This window comes from Elephas maximus, chromosome 10, assembly GCF_024166365.1.
Source record: "Elephas maximus indicus isolate mEleMax1 chromosome 10, mEleMax1 primary haplotype, whole genome shotgun sequence".
Classification (NCBI taxonomy): Eukaryota; Metazoa; Chordata; class Mammalia; order Proboscidea; family Elephantidae; genus Elephas; species Elephas maximus.
Window position 1 is genome coordinate 116,865,622 of NC_064828.1, and position 18,734 is coordinate 116,884,355.

The 18,734-nt window shown below is 41.8% G+C and overlaps 1 protein-coding gene across 5 annotated transcripts in view; it reads right to left on the reverse strand.

Annotated features, from left to right (window-relative positions):
• VRK1 (VRK serine/threonine kinase 1) overlaps positions 1-18,734 on the reverse strand; it is a 136,939-nt gene that overhangs the window by 20,853 nt on the left and 97,352 nt on the right. For all 5 annotated transcript variants that reach the window (XM_049897673.1, XM_049897670.1, XM_049897669.1 and 2 more), the window contains exons 8-11: positions 14,570-14,702; positions 13,805-13,925; positions 13,494-13,552; positions 10,649-10,827 (exon numbers count right to left, since the gene is read on the reverse strand). In XM_049897673.1, the coding sequence (XP_049753630.1) occupies positions 10,649-10,827; positions 13,494-13,552; positions 13,805-13,925; positions 14,570-14,702 (492 nt within the window). The remainder of the gene's footprint in view (positions 1-10,648; positions 10,828-13,493; positions 13,553-13,804; positions 13,926-14,569; positions 14,703-18,734) is intronic.

The window sequence follows — 18,734 nt, forward strand, 5'->3', positions numbered from 1 at the left end:
CGCACTTCCGATCCAAATTCCAATGTCATATTTTAAGGGGATAGAGAAACAAATCACCAATTTCATATGGAAGGGAAAGAAGCCCCGGATAAGCAAAGCACTACTGAAAAAGAAGAAGAAAGTGGGAGGCCTCACTTTACCTGACTTCAGAACCTATTATACAGCCACAGTAGTCAAAACAGCCTGGTATTGGTACAACAACAGGCACATAGACCAATGGATCAGAATTGAGAACCCAGACATAGATCCATCCACATATGAGCAGTTGATATTTGACAAAGGACCAGTGTCAATTAATTGGGGAAAAGATAGCCTTTTTAACAAATGGTGCTGGCATAACTGGATATCCATTTGCAAAAAAATGAAACAGGACCCATACCTCACACCATGCACAAAAACTAACTCCAAGTGGATCAAAGACCTAAACATAAAGACTAAAACGATAAAGATCATGGAAGAAAAAATAGGGACAACCCTAGGAGCCCTAATACAAGGTATAAACAGAATACAAAACATTACCAAAAATGATGAAGAGAAACCCGATAACTGGGAGCTCCAAAAAATCAAACACCTATGCTCATCTAAAGACTTCTCCAAAAGAGTAAAAAGACCACCTACAGATTGGGAAAGAATTTTCGGCTATGACATCTCCGACCAGCGCCTGATCTCTAAAATCTACATGATTCTGTCAAAACTCAACCACAAAAAGACAAACAACCCAGTCAAAAAGTGGGCAAAGGATATGAACACACATTTCACTAAAGAAGATATTCAGGCAGCCAACAGATACATGAGAAAATGCTCTCGATCATTAGCCATTAGAGAAATGCAAATTAAAACTACGATGAGATTTCATCTCACACCAGCAAGGCTGGCATTAATCCAAAAAACACAAAATAATAAATGTTGGAGAGGCTGCGGACAGATTGGAACTCTCATACACTGCTGGTGGGAATGTAAAATGGTACAACCACTTTGGAAATCTATCTGGCGTTATCTTAAACAGTTAGAAATAGAACTACCATACAACCCAGAAATCCCACTCCTGGGAATATACCCTAGAGATACAAGAGCCTTCATACAAACAGATATATGCACACCCATGTTTATTGCAGCTCTGTTTACAATAGCAAAAAGTTGGAAGCAACCAACATGTCCGTCAACGGATGAATGGGTAAATAAATTGTGGTATATTCACACAATGGAATACTACGCATCGATAAAGAACAGTGACGAATCTGTGAAACATTTCATAACATGGAGGAACCTGGAAGGCATTATGCTGAGCGAAATTAGTCAGAGGCAAAAGGACAAATATTGTATAAGACCACTATTATAAGATCTTGAGAAATAGTAAACCTGAGAAGAACACATACTTTTGTGGTTACGAGGGGGGGAGGGACGGAGGGTGGGAGAGGGTTTTTTTTATTGATTAATCAGTAGATAAGAACTGCTTTAGGTGAAGGGAAAGACAACACTCAATACATGGAAGGTCAGCTCAATTGGACTGGACCAAAAGCAAAGAAGTTTCTGGGATAAAATGAATGCTTCAAAGGTCAGCGGAGCAAGGGCGGGGTCTGGGGAACATGGTTTGCGGGGACTTCTAAGTCAATTGGCAAAATAATTCTATTATGAAATCATTCTGCATCCCACTTTGAAATGTGGCGTCTGGGGTCTTAAATGCTAACAAGCGGCCATCTAAGATGCATCAATTGGTCTCAACCTACCTGGAGCAAAGGAAAATGAAGAACACCAAGGCCACACGACAACTAAGAGCCCAAGAGACAGAAAGGGCCACATGAACCAGAGACCTACATCATCCTGAGACCAGAAGAACTAGTTGGTGCCCGGCCACAATCGATGACTGCCCTGACAGGGAGCACAGCAGAGGACCCCTGAGGGAGCAGGAGATCAGTGGGATACAGACCCCAAATTCTCATAAAAAGACCAAACTTAATGGTCTGACTGAGACTAGAGGAATCCCGGCGGCCAGGGTCCCCAGACCTTCTGTTGGCACAGGACAGGAACCATCCCCAAAGACAACTCATCAGACATGAAAGGGACTGGTCAGCGGGTGGGAGAGAGATGCTGATGAAGAGTGAGCTAATTATATCAGGTGGACACTTGAGATTGTGTTGGCAACTCTTGTCTGGAGGAGGAATGGGAGGATAGAGAGAGAGGGAAGCCGGCAAAATTGTCAAGAAAGGAGAGACTGAAAGGGCTGACTCAAGAGGGGGAGAGCAAGTGGGAGTAGGGAGTGAGATGTATGTAAACTTGTATGTGACAGACTGATTGGATTTGTAAACGTTCACTTGAAGCTTAATAAAAGTTATATAAAAAAAAAAATACGGAAGGTGTATTCACTGCCCACATGTAAAGCTGGGTCACATGACTGATAGGTGCTATTATTTAAAGTCTAAAATGCCCACTATCTGCTATGCCTAGTTACAAACGGGCTTGTTTTCTACATACAAGCTAGAATTTAGATATTCAAATTCTGGTTGGCAGTGGTTCTCAACCATATCTAACAATAAAATCACCTAGGATGCTTTTAAAAACATACTGAAGCCTGGACCCCACCCCCAGAGATGCTGATTTAATTGGTCTGAGGTACAGTCCAGGCAGCCGGACCTTTGACAGCTCCTCCCCCCTGCTTTACGGTACCTGCATTAGAACCAGAGTCAGCTGTTTTAAAGGCCCACTCAGACGAGTCGGGAGTCCCTGGGTGGCGCAAATTAAGAGCTCAACTACTAACCAAAATGTTGGCGGTTCAGACCCGCCCAGAGGTGCCTCGAAAGGAAGACCTGGTGACTTGCTTCTCAAAGGCCACAGACTTGAAAACCCCATGGAATATAGTTTTACTCTGAACACACGGGGTCGCTCTGAGTTGAACTCGACTCAGTGGCAACTGGTCTGGTTTGGTTTTGCTTAGACTGGAGAAGGAACTGGAGAAGTAGACGTGGCCCCCAGGTGAAACAGGAAGTTCTAAGGCCCAGAAAACAAGCAATGTAGCCAGGAGCTTCACTCACCCCCTGAAATCACTGGGAGGAGATGCTTGTAATGAGAATAACTTGAAACCAACAGGTCAAGGGGCAAAACAATTTGGGCTGAGGAAACGTACTATTAAAATTAGACAATCAACAAAAAATATCAAAAAACTGCCAAATGTCTAAGAAAAATCACAGCACCAAAAAAGACACTAAACTCAAATAGAAGAACTAGCCCCTAAGCTGAAAGAGTTAATAGAAAAAAACTATCATAATCACTATCCTCAAAAAGACTGAAGAGACTATCACACCTATACAAAAATAAGCTGACATACAATAACCAGTTCCTTTAAAACATGCCTGAAAAACAGAACACAGCAGTTGATGAAAATAGTGAGCTAGAAGAAGCCCACAAATCTACTCAGAACAGGGTAAAAGACAGAAAAAGGACATTTGGCAGAAGAGTTAAGAAATGTGAAAGCTAGATTCAGAAGTTTTCAGATTCATGTGGTAAGAGTCTCAGGGAGAAAAAGAGATTAGAAGAAAAGAAACACAGATGTACAATGATATGTTTTTCAACACTCACCACATGCACACACCACACATACCCACATACCATACCACATATACACGCACCACACAACACCACACACACATGCACCACACATGCCATATACACCACACACACATGCACCACACATGCCATATACACACCACACACATACACCACACATACCACAGACACCTCACACACACCATACCTACCCACATACCATACCACACATACATGCACCACACACACCACCACACACACCACACACACCACCACACACACACACCATACATACACCAGACACCACACACACACCACAGACACCACACATGCCATATACACACACACCACACACATGCATACACACACACACCACAGACACCAAACACACACACAGCTATGCGTACTGTGGTGAAAATGAGAATGCCCAGGATAAGGAGAAAGGAAGACGCTTTGAGAGCGGAAAACTGAAAATCTAACAAGAAACAAATATCAGCAACATTGAATGGTGGAAGCGAAGAGAGCAGTGTTTTCAAATTAAGAACTCTCTATGGTGGCGAACCCCTAAGTGTCTATCAATACGACCTTGAGTATATCCCACCTGAATTTAAAGATCATCTCAAGAATTGATTTGACGCATTGAACACTGATGACTGAAGACTAGACAAGTTGTGGAATGACACCAAAGACATCATATATGAAGAAAGCAAAAACTCATTGAAAAGACCAAAATGGGTGTCAGAAGAAACTCTGAAACTTGCTCTTGAACGTCGACTGGCTAAAGCAAAAGAAAGAAATGAAGAAGTAAAAGAGCTGAACGGAAGATTTCAAAGGGTGGCTTAAGACAACAAAGTATTATAATGATGTGCAAAGGCCTGGAGATAGAAAACTAAAAGGGCAAAATATGTTTGGCATTCCTCAAGCTGAAAGAACTGAAGAAAAAATTCAAGCCTCAAGTTACAATACTGAAGGATTCTACGGGAAAACACTAAACAACACAGAAAGCATCAATAGAAGATGGAAGGAATACAGAGTCACTACACCAAAAAGAACTGGTCAACGTTCAACCACTTCAGGAGGTAGCGTATGATCGGGAACCGATGGTACTGAAGGAAGAAGTCCAAGCTGCTCTGAGGGCACTGGCAAAACACAGGGCTCCAGGAATTGACAGAATACCAACTGAGATGTTTCAACAAACAGATGCAGCGCTGGAAGTGCTTGCTCGTCTATGCCAAGAAATATGGAAGACAGCTTCCTGGCCAACTGACTGGAAGAGATCCATATTTATGCCTAGTCCCAAGAAAGCTGATCCAACCAAATGTGGAAATTATAGAACAATATCATTAATATCACACGCAAGCAAAATTTTGCTGAAGATCGTTCAAAAGCGGCTGCAGCAGTGTATCGACAGGGAACTGCCAGAAATTCAGGCCGGTTTCAGAAGAGGACGTGGAACCAGGGATACCATTGCTGATGTCAGACGGATCCTGGCTGAAAGCAGAGAATACCAGAAAGGTATCTACCTGTGTTTTATTGACTATGCAAAGGCATTCGACTGTGTGGATCACAATAAAACGTGGGTAACAATGCAAAGACTGCGAATTCCAGAACACTTAATTGTGCTCATGAGTAACCTGTACACGTATCAAGAGGCAGTGGTTCGAACAGAACAAGGGGATATTGCGTGGTTTAGCGTCAGCGTTGTATTCTTTCACCACACCTATTCAATCTGTATGCTGAGAAAATAATCCAAGAAGCTGGACTCTATGAAGAAGAACGGGGCATCAGAATTGGAGGAAGACTCATTAACGACCTGCGTTATGCAGATGACACAACCTTGCTTGCTGAAAGTGAAGAGGACTTCAGGCACTTATTGCTGAAGATCAAAGGCCAAAGCCTTCAGTATGGATTGCACCTCAACGTAAAGAAAACAAAAATCCTCACAACTAGACCAATGAGCAACATCATGATAAACAGAGAAAAGACTGACTTTGTCAAAGATTTAGTTTTACTTGGATCCACAATCAACACCCATGGAACCAGCAGTCAGGAAATCAAAAGACACACTGCATTGAGCAAATCTGCTGCAAAAGACCTCTTTCAAGTGCTAAAAGCAAAGATGTCACTTTGAGGACTAATGGGCCTGCAGTTCAAACAGTATGGCACTGGTCAAAGCCAGACAAGTGGGCCAGTGGTAAAGAACAGGGTATTCAGGAGCAGACCCACACACAGATGGCCCCTGGAGAGCCCACTATAGTGATGCAGTGACATCATGGTGTTTTCAATAAATGTTTCAATGAACTAGCTGTCCACAGGGAAAAATAAACATTGACTCACACCACACACAAAATCAATTTCCGTTAAACTGTAGAGCCAAATGCAACAGATAATATAAAGCTTTTTGAAAATAACATAGGAGAATATTTCCATGATCTTCAGGCAGAAGTCAAAAACAGAATACAAAGAGCACTAACGATAAAGAAAAAGTCTGACAAATTAGACTTCATTAAAATTAAGAACTTCTGCTCATTAAAAGACATATCAGCAGAGGGAAAAGATAAATCATCAACCAGAAGCAGATACGTGCGATACATGTAGTGTACACATATGAAGTACTCATCACTGTCAAAACCAAAAGAAAACAGACAACTCAATTATTTCTTAAATAGGCAGAAGACTTGAAAAGCACTTCACAAAGAGGATAAAAAAAGCCAGGAAGCACATGAAAAGGTGTTCAAAATCCAATTATTCTTAAAGGAGATTAAATTAAAACCATAAAGAAATACTGCTACAAACCCACCACAAAGGATAAAATTAAATATAACGCAACAGTTAGTGCTGGTGAGTAACTGGGCCTCTCCTGAGCTGCTGGTGGGGGCGGACACGGACAGAGTGGCTTTGGAAAGCACTTGGCAGTACTGACGGAACTGCACACACGCAAGCCCGATGCCCCAGCAATTCCACTCCTGTGTATGCACCCAACACAAGACGAGTATTACAGAAAAGGAATTACAAGAATATTCTGAACAGCATTATCTACAATTGCCAACGACTGGCAACAATTCAGATGCCCATCAACAGCAGAAAGGATAAATAAATTGTGGTACAGTCATACCATGGAGTACTGACACAGCAGTGAAAAACAAACTCTCGTTACCTGCAACAGCACGGAAAATCACAAACATACGTTTAAATGACGACAGACACAAAGAAGAATGTATGGTTCCATTACTATAAATCTCAAAGAAAAAAACAAAGGCAAAACCAAGTTATGATCTTAGAAGTCAAAATGCTGGTCACTGTAAATGAAGGATAACGCTTAAGAAAGGACTGAAGTCTCTAGGGTTCTGGGGAGGACATGTATCTTGATCTCCACGGTGTTTCAATGCAGATGTTTACTTTGTATAAGTGCAAATTCCACACGTATTTGTGCACTTTTCTGTACTTAAGCCACACTCTCACTTTACATGTTACACTGCTGCCGTCGAGTGCATTTCAACTCATAGCAACCCTACAGGATGGAGCAGAACTGCCCCATAGGGTTTCCAATGAGCGGCTGGAGTATTCGAACTGGCAGCCTTTTGGTTAGCAGCCGAGCTCTTAACCACTACGCCCTGAGTTAGGGGAGGAAAAAGCTATTCGATAAAATCCAGCCAAATAAGAGAAGGCTCAAAATAAAGAGCTCAACAATGAAACTGCTAAGAAGAATTGCTGGTAAACACTGAACCCACCCACATACAAAACTACAACCAAACAACCATTAGAAAACAGAAAGAAACGTATCAACCCTAACAATGTTAACTCATAAAATTAAAGTAGTATTCCCTATTACCATACCATGCTGAAAACTACACAGATTTTCACCACATTGGGCCAGTATGTTTGCCACAGTCTGACTTAAGCTTTGGGCTACATGGTATACATTAAATTCCCCATGAGGTGAGATCCCCTCAGAGACAGGACGCTGTCCACCAGAGCACAGCTGCGGGCCACTGGCTCGCAAGATAGCGCCTGTGCTCCTGTGCCGGGGTGAGTGGCAGCAGGTTAGTTCATCAACAGCAGTTGATGATTTTCACAGGTACTCTAGAAATGCCAGCGAGCATAATATGACTTAAAAAAAAAAAAAAGAAGTAAGCCAGGGGAGGTGGAAAGAAGGGTATGTGCACGTCTTTGACAGGGAATGACGATACACACTGCCTGAAAATGAAAAAACAATAAAGATCGCAGGGCCATGCTCTATACACACCCAACGAATTTCCAGGGATGAGACCCAAGCGCCTCCAATGAACAGCTCTTTCTGTTGGCCTGGGCAGGCAACTTAATCAAAACCCTAGAAGAAAACTGCCAACAGAGGCCTTAATACCCACTTACCTTCTAAGCCTTCTGGCAAATCAAGCTGTTCTTAACTCCTACAGGACAGGGAGGAATTCCTTCAGGATGCGACTACATGTTATCGATCTCCGTAGCCCCAGGGACCTGGCCTAGACCAGGTACATAAACTGGACCTTAGATACACTGCTGAATGTGGATTTAACAATACACACTTCAACCAGTAACCTTGGGAACTACACCACCAGATTCTAATTTAAGTATTTAGTTCTAATCAACAATGAGAATCCTTGGCTTTTTAACGGCAGGTTGGTACTTGGTCTCTTTTGTTCTTCGGCCTCACCACCATCTCAAAATTCTGTGCTTCAACAGAACTCTTAGGTTATTAAGCTGAAAACATTTCCAAGTAGGTAAATTCCTACCTCACTCTAGTTTCCAAATACGCAGTACTACAATCAGGCATGGCTACAAAACAAGCAAACAAACAAAAATGGACAGAAACCTTGCGTATTGCATTAAATTCTACAGCTTTTACCAAAACAAGTTATCTCTTAAAAAAAAAAATATCTCTTAGGAACCTAAAAATAAATATACACTGAATTGATTAAACCTACCCCTTTCCAAAAGAGACTTGAATCTAATAAAGGCAAAGAACATACATTTAAAAAAAAAAAAAGTTTTTAAATATTGGGGCAAAAGAAAAGTGAGCAAATATGCTAACGACAAGATGAATACAGTTGCTAAGACTACACACTGCGTCTAGCTCTGAGCGTCCAGTAGCCAGGGGGAGGGCAGGCTCAGAGATACGCCTCTGACTGAGACGGAGCAGCAGACTTGCTTCCCAAAGGAGAGAGCCCTTCCTCACAGGGCCCCAGCTTCTCAGCCTGCACAGCTCTGTCTCGACCTGTTTCTAACGTGGGTATTTACAGTTTGCCTGAAGAAAAGGGTCTGTGGTTTAAAAAAAAAAAAAAACACAGAAAATCTAAATCAGCCTCATGATTTTTCCTTAACTTTTAAATGCAAAGAATACCCTGTGTCAGTTATGCGGGGGGGAAAGTAACTAATGAAGCAAATCTCCTAGTAGTTGGGCTTGGTTTTCATTTTTTCCCCCTAAATGAAGGTTCATACATGTAGGGGATGATCTAACAGGAAATTTCCAGCCGCCCAAGGGCACAGGAGAATGAGGTCACAGATGCCAGCTCCGCAGCAGGCCGACCTTCTCAGTGGTAAAGGCAGCCAAGCTGCAGAAGCCATGTTCTCTCCAGCAGGCAGGCCCAAACAATAGTGATCTGCAAAGGGGGAGCCACTCTGGACAAGTTCTCACTGCAGCAGCATCACTTGCCAGCCGGCAAGGTTTCAGAGCGCCTTAAAGAAACCAGCTATAAATACTAAACCAAAGAGCCTTTCCAGCGCAACACGACGCACGCTGACACAGCAGTGTCACCACCTCGCTGGCGAGCCCACACCGGCTTTCATTTTTCCTCCCCACTCCTAACCTGCCTGTGGTTTCAGCATATTTGTTGGTCACAAAAATGGATCAGATGCAAGCAAGACAAAGCTTTGAAAAAAACAATGTCTATGTAGGCCACGTGTAATTTCAGGCTGTGTGATGACATTACAGACAGACCTACTATTCCCCAAAGAAAGTCAAGTTCATGATCCAATTACAAACTTCCCATCTCCTTTGTACGTCAAAGGATGCTGCTGATCACCGAACAAAAATCTTTTAAGACGTGGCTTATGATTTTAAAGAGAGGAAATTTGTTTCTAACCCTTTTTGGACTTTCTCATAGTTTGGAATATGGCATTTCCAAAGGAAATGCAGAATGACCTATTGGAATTTACAGATTTAACAGTAAAAATGGTCAATAATGGAAAAATTAGTTTTCTTCTAAAAGCAGTTTTCCTTTTCCATTTCAAAGTAGCTAATTTTTTAATTAAATCATTTCCGATCATAAAGGAAATCAGTAAGTTATTCATAAAAATAATAAGAAATGAGTAATCATTTAATTTTATATAAAAAGAAAATGTACACCTGTATGATCTACATTTTAAAGTGATGCCGGTCCTTTACATGCTGGCACAATGCTTCTACCATAAAGCTAATTATTTCTTAACATTTCTTTCCAGAAAATTAATCACCTTATATGTAGATACAAAGATTTATATACTGACATTTCTTTAAAGAGCAAAATAAATTTTCAAATGGTAAACTTCCATTCCTTGGCCATACCCAGAAACAAGAAAAAACTGAGAGACAAAATCAATCTACAGGGGTGACTTGGGAGACAAGAACGTAAGTTATGGCCTGAATGGCCCCTCAGAACCCCTTGGTCACGTATCAGAGCCCCACATTAGAATCTTTTTAGAAACAGAATGGCTTGATATAAACCAAAAACCAAACCCACTGCCAACGATTCAATTCTGACCCACAGCAGCCCTACAGGACAGAGTAAGAGTAGAAATGCTCCATAGAGTTCCCAAGGAGTGCCTGGTAGATTTGAACTGCTGACCTTTCACTTTGCGGCCCAGCTCTTAACCACTGCACCACCAGGGCTTAGGACCTAAGGATGTATAAATATTCGTTTCTTTTTACAACCTTCTAGATACTGTTCTATATAATACCAAGTTTTCCTTTACATGGTGGGAATAAATATTTAATTTACTAAGCATTCTGTTAGTTTTCTTTACTGAGCTACTGCTTTACTTCCCTAAAACCAGTTACTTGTTGCAATTCAATCACAAGAGGCCCAAAGGACAATGTAATAACAGAAGTCACCTTTGTTACCGTCTTTGCTTTCAAACCTCCATTCTCCACGACAGTGAGGTCCAGCTTGCCGTCATCTTTACTTCCTATTGCTTTCAGGCCTTGCAAAAGAATATCCCGTAAATTCTGATACAAAGGCTTTTCCGTATAGTCCAACAATTTCACTGTTTCCATGTATTTAGCAATTTCATCTAAAAGAATAACATGATTAGTTCGTGATTTTTAATCACAAATCCAGTATTTTTTTTCTTACTTCTAGGAGAATGCTTCATGCTACAGTAAAATCAGAATGTACATGCACAACATATTAAAATGTATATTTTTAATCATTTCTTCAATAAAAAGTATGCTTTTGCACTCATGAACTGTCAAATTAAGTCAAATAAAAAACTTATTTTGAGATACAATGTAAAAAATATCTTTGTGAGAGAAAATAAGACAAAACATATACTTAAAAATTCAAATATGCATAAAAATAACTGCTGTAGTTTTAAAGCTCTAAAAAAATACAGAGGGACCTAGAATAAAAATTACAAAAATAAAATGTCCTAAAGTATAATGAACATCGTAGTCAATATTTTTCTGCTATGGGAGCCACTAGTTCTGGAGAAGATGGCTGCATTCTTTGTGTGAATCAGGAGTAAAACAGACCAGGAACAAGCCGAGGAAAGAGACAAGCAAGGTCTGGTTTTTCCCCAAAGGAGAAAAGTCAGTCTCTAAAGGATAAAAGTTTACTGTACACTGAAGCAGAAGCATGCCCATAAAAACAAACACTGCTAGTCAAGATCCACCCAACTCAGCATTAAAAATCCATCTCTGGCTAATGACTCAGACATGTATGTTTGTAGGCCAGCCCTCTCCCCCGACCTCCAGATACAGAGAGAGACCTAGAGAGACACACAGAGAGAGAGATACATACCACTGCCTCATATATCAGCTCTTGGAAGTCCGACTGTCATCTCAAATCCCAACTACTCCAGATCCAAACTCCTGTTCTGCCCCTAAAACCTGCTCCCGCCCCTCCCATTTTCTCCCCAAATCAGTCTACAGAGTCAATGCAATCCCAAACAAAGTTCCAGCAAACCTGGGGTAGAGGGCGAGTGACAAGGTGATTGTAAAATTTACCAAGAAACGCAAAGGGCCAAGAATAGCAAAGTCAAGTTTAAAGAGCAACAGTGCTGGATGGACTCAGGCTACCAGATACCAAGACTCAGGATAAAGCTACAGTAAGTAAGACAGTGTGGTCCAAGTATAGACAAAAAGAACAGTAAAGAGAAGAGCCCATAAACAGATCCACAGAATGGATGCTTTACTTATGGCAAAGGTGGCACCACAGAGAGAGTGGTCTTTTCAAGAAAGGATGCCAATCAACTGGATATAAACAAGAATGTGGGGAAGAAACGTGACCCCTTCCTCAGACAATCCACAAAAGCCTCCTTCAGGTGGACTATTCACTTGCGTGTTCAACTGGCAACGTGTAACTGTCAAAAGCTGGAAACAACCCAACAGCAGATACATAAATACAATAAAACACTACATAAAATGAACAGCCTACCGTTTAGCAGGCAACAGTGGGAAGGATTTCACAAATGTAATGCAGAGTGACAGGTAAAAGGCACGGAAGAACTAGAACATTAATTTCACGAGGGCAGTGACTTTTGTCTGTGCTGTTCACCGCATGAGTCCATTTCTGTAAAGTTCACAATCTGTGGTGTGAGAAGTCAGTCAAGGAGGGAGAGGGTAAGGACCAGCAGGAGACACAGGGGAAACTGAGATGCCAATCGTGCTCCATCTCTTGGTATGGTTGTGGGGAGGCAAGTTCAAACAGCATACGGTCGGGGAGGCCTCCCTGAGAAGGAGCCAAGTGAGCAAAGCTTGTAAAGACTTCTAAGTATGTCCAAACTGATCACTTCTCACTGCCTCCTACCTGGATTACTGCAGCGGTCCCGGCCTGCCTCCTGGCTGTCCCTCCCCGCTCCCCAAGCAGTCTACCCTCAGAATAGAGAGGTTAGAGAGATTTCCCTTAACAGTAAGACAGTTCACGTCGCTGCTCCCCTCCAAGCCTTCCACTCTTGCTCAAAGTAAAAGCCAAAGCCAATGGCCTAAAACGAGGCATTCCTAACACACCAGGGCTGATGTCCCTTCTGCCTAGGATACTCTTTCCCAGTCCTCCACCAGCCCACCCTTCGCCTCCTTTATACAAATACTCAACCATCGCCTTCTCTGTGAGGCCATCCCTGGCCACCCTACTTAGAATTCAATCCTCCCCCCGCCACACCCCAACACCCCCCATTTCAATGCCCTGCTTTCTCCTTCTTCCAGAGTACTAATCATGTTGATGCTGCTGTCAGGTGCCATCGTCAGTCAGTTCCGACTCAGAGCGACCCAATGTAAAACGGAACGGAACGTTGCCCAGTCCTGCGCCACGTCCACAATCTTTGTCGTGCTTGAGCTCATTGCGGCCGCTACTAACCACGCGGCACACTATAAAACCCACTCATTGTTTTGTGAGGGCAGGGCTTTTTATTTGTCCTGTTCACTAAACGTATCCCCAGTGCCTAGAACGGTCCCTGGCACACAAAGCCTCAATAAATGCTGAAGGAATGAATGAATGAAACAAGCTCTGCTCCTTTCCTGCCATCCCTGAATAGTAACTGAATGAGGCTGAAGAGTGAATGTGGCCCATCTTGGAAAAGGGAAGTGTTTCTGTGATGCGTGCAGACCCTAGGACAATGATCAGCCTTAAAAATACCTAAGCTTTTACATTAAGAGTCGGTCCAAGGACAGTATGACCCCCCACCCCCCGCCAACCCCCCCAAAACAAAATCTGTATAAAATTTAAGAAGACTTTTCCTACCTGGCTTGTTTTTCTCAGGAAAACATTTTTCCATCAAACTTGCAATATTTTCTCTGTATCTGTCAAAAATGACGCCACAGGACGTTGTTATATCATCAGGTCAGGCAGCACTGTGCTGCATCCTAACATGCTGAGACCTTCTTCTCAAATAAACAGAAAAAAAGACCAAAGAACTTGCTGTTTACTGAGTACCTCTCTTATTTCGACATCTCTATCAGTTAAAGCTACAGTTCTCATCAATAAATTCTAGTAAAAATGATCTGACTTCTCATGATTTGGCCCAAAATAACTTATTAACAGTGCTCCTTTACCTAATTTTGGAGTCTCTAACATAATTAGGATCTTTCAAGTTATCCTCCCAAGGAAGATGACCACTCAGCCACTGGACCATGCAGTAACCAAGTATTTCCAGGTCACCGCGCCGCGACGGGGCTACAAAAACAAAAGCAGCAGATTAGGCATATGGAGATCACCTCTAAGATATAATTTCAAGGACACACAAAGCAGCAAGGCAAAAGGATCAACTCTAGGGTCTGTTTTTCATCATACAGTTTTGACTGCATTTAATAAAAGTACTGAGCATTGTGCAGTATAAAAGAGAGAACTTACCTCCAACTAATAATTTACGTTAAAACCCATACTGGTAGATGTCAGGGGTTCAAACTGAGACTAACAGTCTAGGAAACAAATTATAAAACAATAATACATTTAATATTGCCCTTGGAAAATGTGAAGATACTCAAATTGCTATAAGCTATTCCTAAAAGGTCCAGAAAACGGGGTCTCCTATTAAACTGAGTAAAGCCAGAACAAAAAATTCTCGCAGCAGTTGAGAAAATCTTCACTACTAAAACTTGCTGGTTACCTCTGAAGAGCGGCAGAAAGAGGCAGGAAAGAAGAACTCACGGCGGCTGGACGCACAATTTTAGAAGTCTAACTTCTCGCTTCCTTCCCCATCCTACCCTGACTCTTCAAAATGAACCAATTAAGTAACCGATGCAGCGTTAAGAACCACGTAGGAATTCAGATTTGCAGTTGTCAGCAGAGTGTTTCTCGCTCGACTGCTGTCTACTTACCCACACCATTGTGTGCGTCGATGCTGGTGAATTCCATGGTGCCATCATGACATCTTTTGGGGTCTTCTTTGTACTCTTTATGAACTCCTTCTGGACAGTATCGATAAGCAAGGCCATAATCTACCAAGTACACCTATAAAGTTCCAAGCACCACAGACAAATAAAAGCCAAAACGATAGTACATACCTTTAAAGCACAGAAACTTTGTAGGGAGATTAACCTATGAGACTACATATACCATAGCACATAAAACAAGTGAGATCCAAAATAGTAACAATAGCAAATATTTAGTAATTCTGCAGGCTTTTTTTTTTTTTTTTTGAAAATAAAAAAAAGAAAGATGTTAAATAACCACGTAGCTCTCGTCTGGACAATATCCTGTAAATTTACGTGCTTTTCTTTTTTTTTACAATTATGTGTTATAATTAATCTCGTCTCCTCAACTGGAGCAAGGATTACAAATCTTACACTTATTCTTACAGTCTAAAAGAAAACTGAGCGCAGAGTAAACCTCAGTCCTTGTTGCTTGATATCAACAGCCACTTTTCACACAGAAAGGTGCCCAGGTACGAGGCCCGCTAACTCAGACGTCACGTGGCATGTTAGTTATCTTCTATCCCTCTGCCTCATCACTTGTAAAACCATCAAATACCAATTTAACTCAGAAAAGTATCTCACAGAAGATAATAGTGATCTGCAGAACTTCTAGATGAGGCTCTTGTCTGCGTTTAAATCCCATACATTAAAGTCTTAATTCAAACTGAGCTTTAATTTCCCTTACACACACCTGTGGGCACGTACTTGTATGTCTGATTGGCACACGAAGCTAATACAGTCCACTGTCTTCTAGTCCATAGAACACGTTATCTCTCTAACTCTGGGTAACTGTCTCTCAAATGTATGCTTTTGGTCACAAGAAGACACCGAGGTAAAACCTGGGAATGGATCAAGCACCGACACCTCACAGTGGAAAAACAACCCAATCCAAAGCGTATGGCCAAGGACAATACACTTGCAAAATATTTTCAGTTAAACAAAAGGCAGCATCGTCTAGTTAACCGCAAAGGGAAATAAGTGGTATTTTTATATATTACACGTTTTCAGCCTACTTCAATTAATGGAATCCTTATCATTCAGATGCTTAGCTAGCTTTGTGGCTGTGTCTGTATCTCTGTTTTAAACCTAGAAACATCTAGAACGAGATGGCCAGAAACAGCCGAGCTGAATTCTGTGTTGCCACTACCACGTCATCATGTCACAGCATGGAAACATTCTGTCACACTTCTAGAGGTTCCTTATCTCCACCACAACTCACTGCCTGAGGAGAAGGGGCGGGGGAAGAAGTTCACATACAAGGCGATATAAAAAGAAAAGCGAGTTCAAGGAAAATCTAAGCAAGGGGGAGATAAGCATGGGTTTGAAAGAAAGAATAAAATATAGAGTTGAACAAATAATTATACAAGCATCACAGAACACAACACATTTAAAATGTTTAAATCTTCCTTTCTTACACACGATCCAGTGAGAAGTGAGAAAACACAGTGACAGAGTAAGTACAGTGGCCCGACTATGAGTGTCAACTAAACCCTACTTCTACCAAAATCACAGAAACACGGACAAGAAAACTGTATAGATCTCTCTGCTTCAACCAAACAGATGCAAACAAAGGTATAACAACATTAGCTTTCCTCCTTTTCTGGGAAAGTAAAAAGTAGAAAAAAGACGTAATGAACTAAGAACCGTGCCTTTAAATTCCAAACACTTGTGTTGTTAGGTGCTGTCCAGTGGGCTCTGCCTCACAGTGACCCTCTGTACAACAGAACGAAACAACGCCCACTCCTGCACCGTCCTCACACTCCTTGCTATGTTTTAGCCCATAGCTGCCGCCACTGTCAATCCACCTCATTGACGTCTTCCTCTTTTTCTCTGACCCTCTACCAAGCATGATGTCCTTCTCCAGGGACTAGTCCTTCCCAATAACATGTCCAAAGTACATAAGGTGAAGTCTCACCATCCTCCCTTCAAAGGAGAATTCTGGCTGTACTTCTTCTAAAACAGATTTGGTTGTTCTTCTGCCAGTCTATGGCACATTCAATACTCTTAGCCAACACCGTAACTGAAAGGCATCAACTCTTCGGTCTCCTTTACTCATTGTCCAGTTTTCACATGTTTATGAGGCGACTGAAAACACCATGGCTTGGGTCAGGTGCACTTTAGTCCTCAAAGTGGCATCTTTGCTTTTTAACACTTGGAAGAGGTCTTTTGCAGCACATTTGCCCAGTGCAACACATCTTTTGATTTCCTGACTCCCGCTTCCATGGGTGTTGGTTGTGGATCCAAGTAAACTGAAGTCCTTGACAATCTCAATCTTTTCTCCATTTATCATGATGTTGCTTATTGATCCAGTTGTGAGGATTTTTGTTTTATGTTGAGGTGGAATTCATACTGAAGGCTGTGGTCTTTGATCTTCATCAGTAAGTGCTTCAAGTCCTCTTCACTTTCAGCAAGCAAGGTTGTGTCATCTGCATAACGCAGGTTGTTAATGACTCTTCCTCCAATCCTGATGCCGTGTTCTTCTTCACAGAGCCCTGCTTCCCAGATCATTTGCTCAGCATACAGGCTGAATTTAAAAAAAACCAAACCCGTTACTGTCGAGTCGATGCTGACTCATAGCAACCCTACAGGACAGAGTAGAACTGCCCCATAGGGTTTCCAAGGAGCAGCTGGTAGATTCAAACTGCTGGCCTTTTGGTTAGGAGCTGACCACTTAACCACTGTGCATGTTAAAAGAATACAGTCCTGACCTACACCTTTTTTGACTTTAAACCACACAGTACCCCCTTGTTCTGTTTGAAAGACTACCTCTTAGTCTATGTACAGGCTCCTCATGAGCACTGTTAAGTGTTCTAGAATTCCCATTCTTTGCAATGTTATCCATAACTTGTTATGATCCACACAGTTGAATGCCTTTGAATAGTCAATAAAGCACCGGTAAACATCAGCAACGATATCCCTGGTTCCACATCCTCTTCTGAATCTGGTTTGCATTTCTGGCAGTTCCCTGTCAATATACTGCTGTAACTGCTTTTGAATGATCTTCAGCAAAATTTTACATTCTGTGTGATATTAATGAAACTGTCTGATGATTCCCACATTTTGTTGGTCACCTTTCATCGGAATGTGTATAAATGTGGACCTCTTCCAGTCGGGTGGACAGGTAGCTGTCTTCCAAATTTCTTGGCAAATAGGAGTGAGCACCTCCAGTGCTGCACCTGTTTGTTGAAACGTCTCAATTGGTATTCTGTCAATTCCCGGAGCCTTGTTTCTCACCAATGCCTTCAGTGCAGCTTGGACTTCTTCCTTCAGTACCATCGGTTCCTGAGCACGTTACCTCCTGAAATGGTTGAATGTCAACCAATTATTTTTGGTATAGTGACTGTGTGTACTCCTTCCGTCTTCTTTTGATGCTTTCTGTATCGTTTAATGTTTTCCCTGTAGAATTCTTCAATATTCCAAGTCGGGGTTTGAATTTTTCCTTCAGTTCTTTCAGCTTGGAAAATGCCAAGTGTGTTCTTCCCTTCTGGTTTTCTAACTCCAAGTCTTTGCACATTTTGTTATACTTTACTTTGTCTTCTCAAGCCGCCCTTTGAAATCTTCTGTTGAGCTCTTTTATATTAACATTTCTTCCATTTGCTTTAGCTAGTCTATGTTCAAGGGCATGTTTCAAAGTATCTTCTGACGTTCACATTGGTCTTTTCTTTCTCTCCTGTCTGTTTAATGACCTTTTGCTTTCTTCATGTGTGATGCTCTTAATGTCATCCCACAACTTGCCTGGGTCTCAGTCATTACCACTCTACGAAGCAAATCTATTCTTGAGATGGTCTCTAAATTCAGGTGGGATATTACCCAAGGTCATGCTTTGGCTCTTGTGGATTTGTTTTAATTTTCTTCAGCCTCCACTTGAACTTGCATATGGAGCAATCGATGGTCTATTCCACAGCTGGCCCCTGGACTTGTTCTGACTGATATTGCGTTTCTCCGTCATCTCTTCCCACGGATGTAGTTGATTTGATTTCTGTGTAATCCATCAGGCAAGGTCCACACGTATAGCAGCTATTTATGTTGTTGAAAAAGGTATTTATAATGAGTAAGTGGTCGGTCTTGC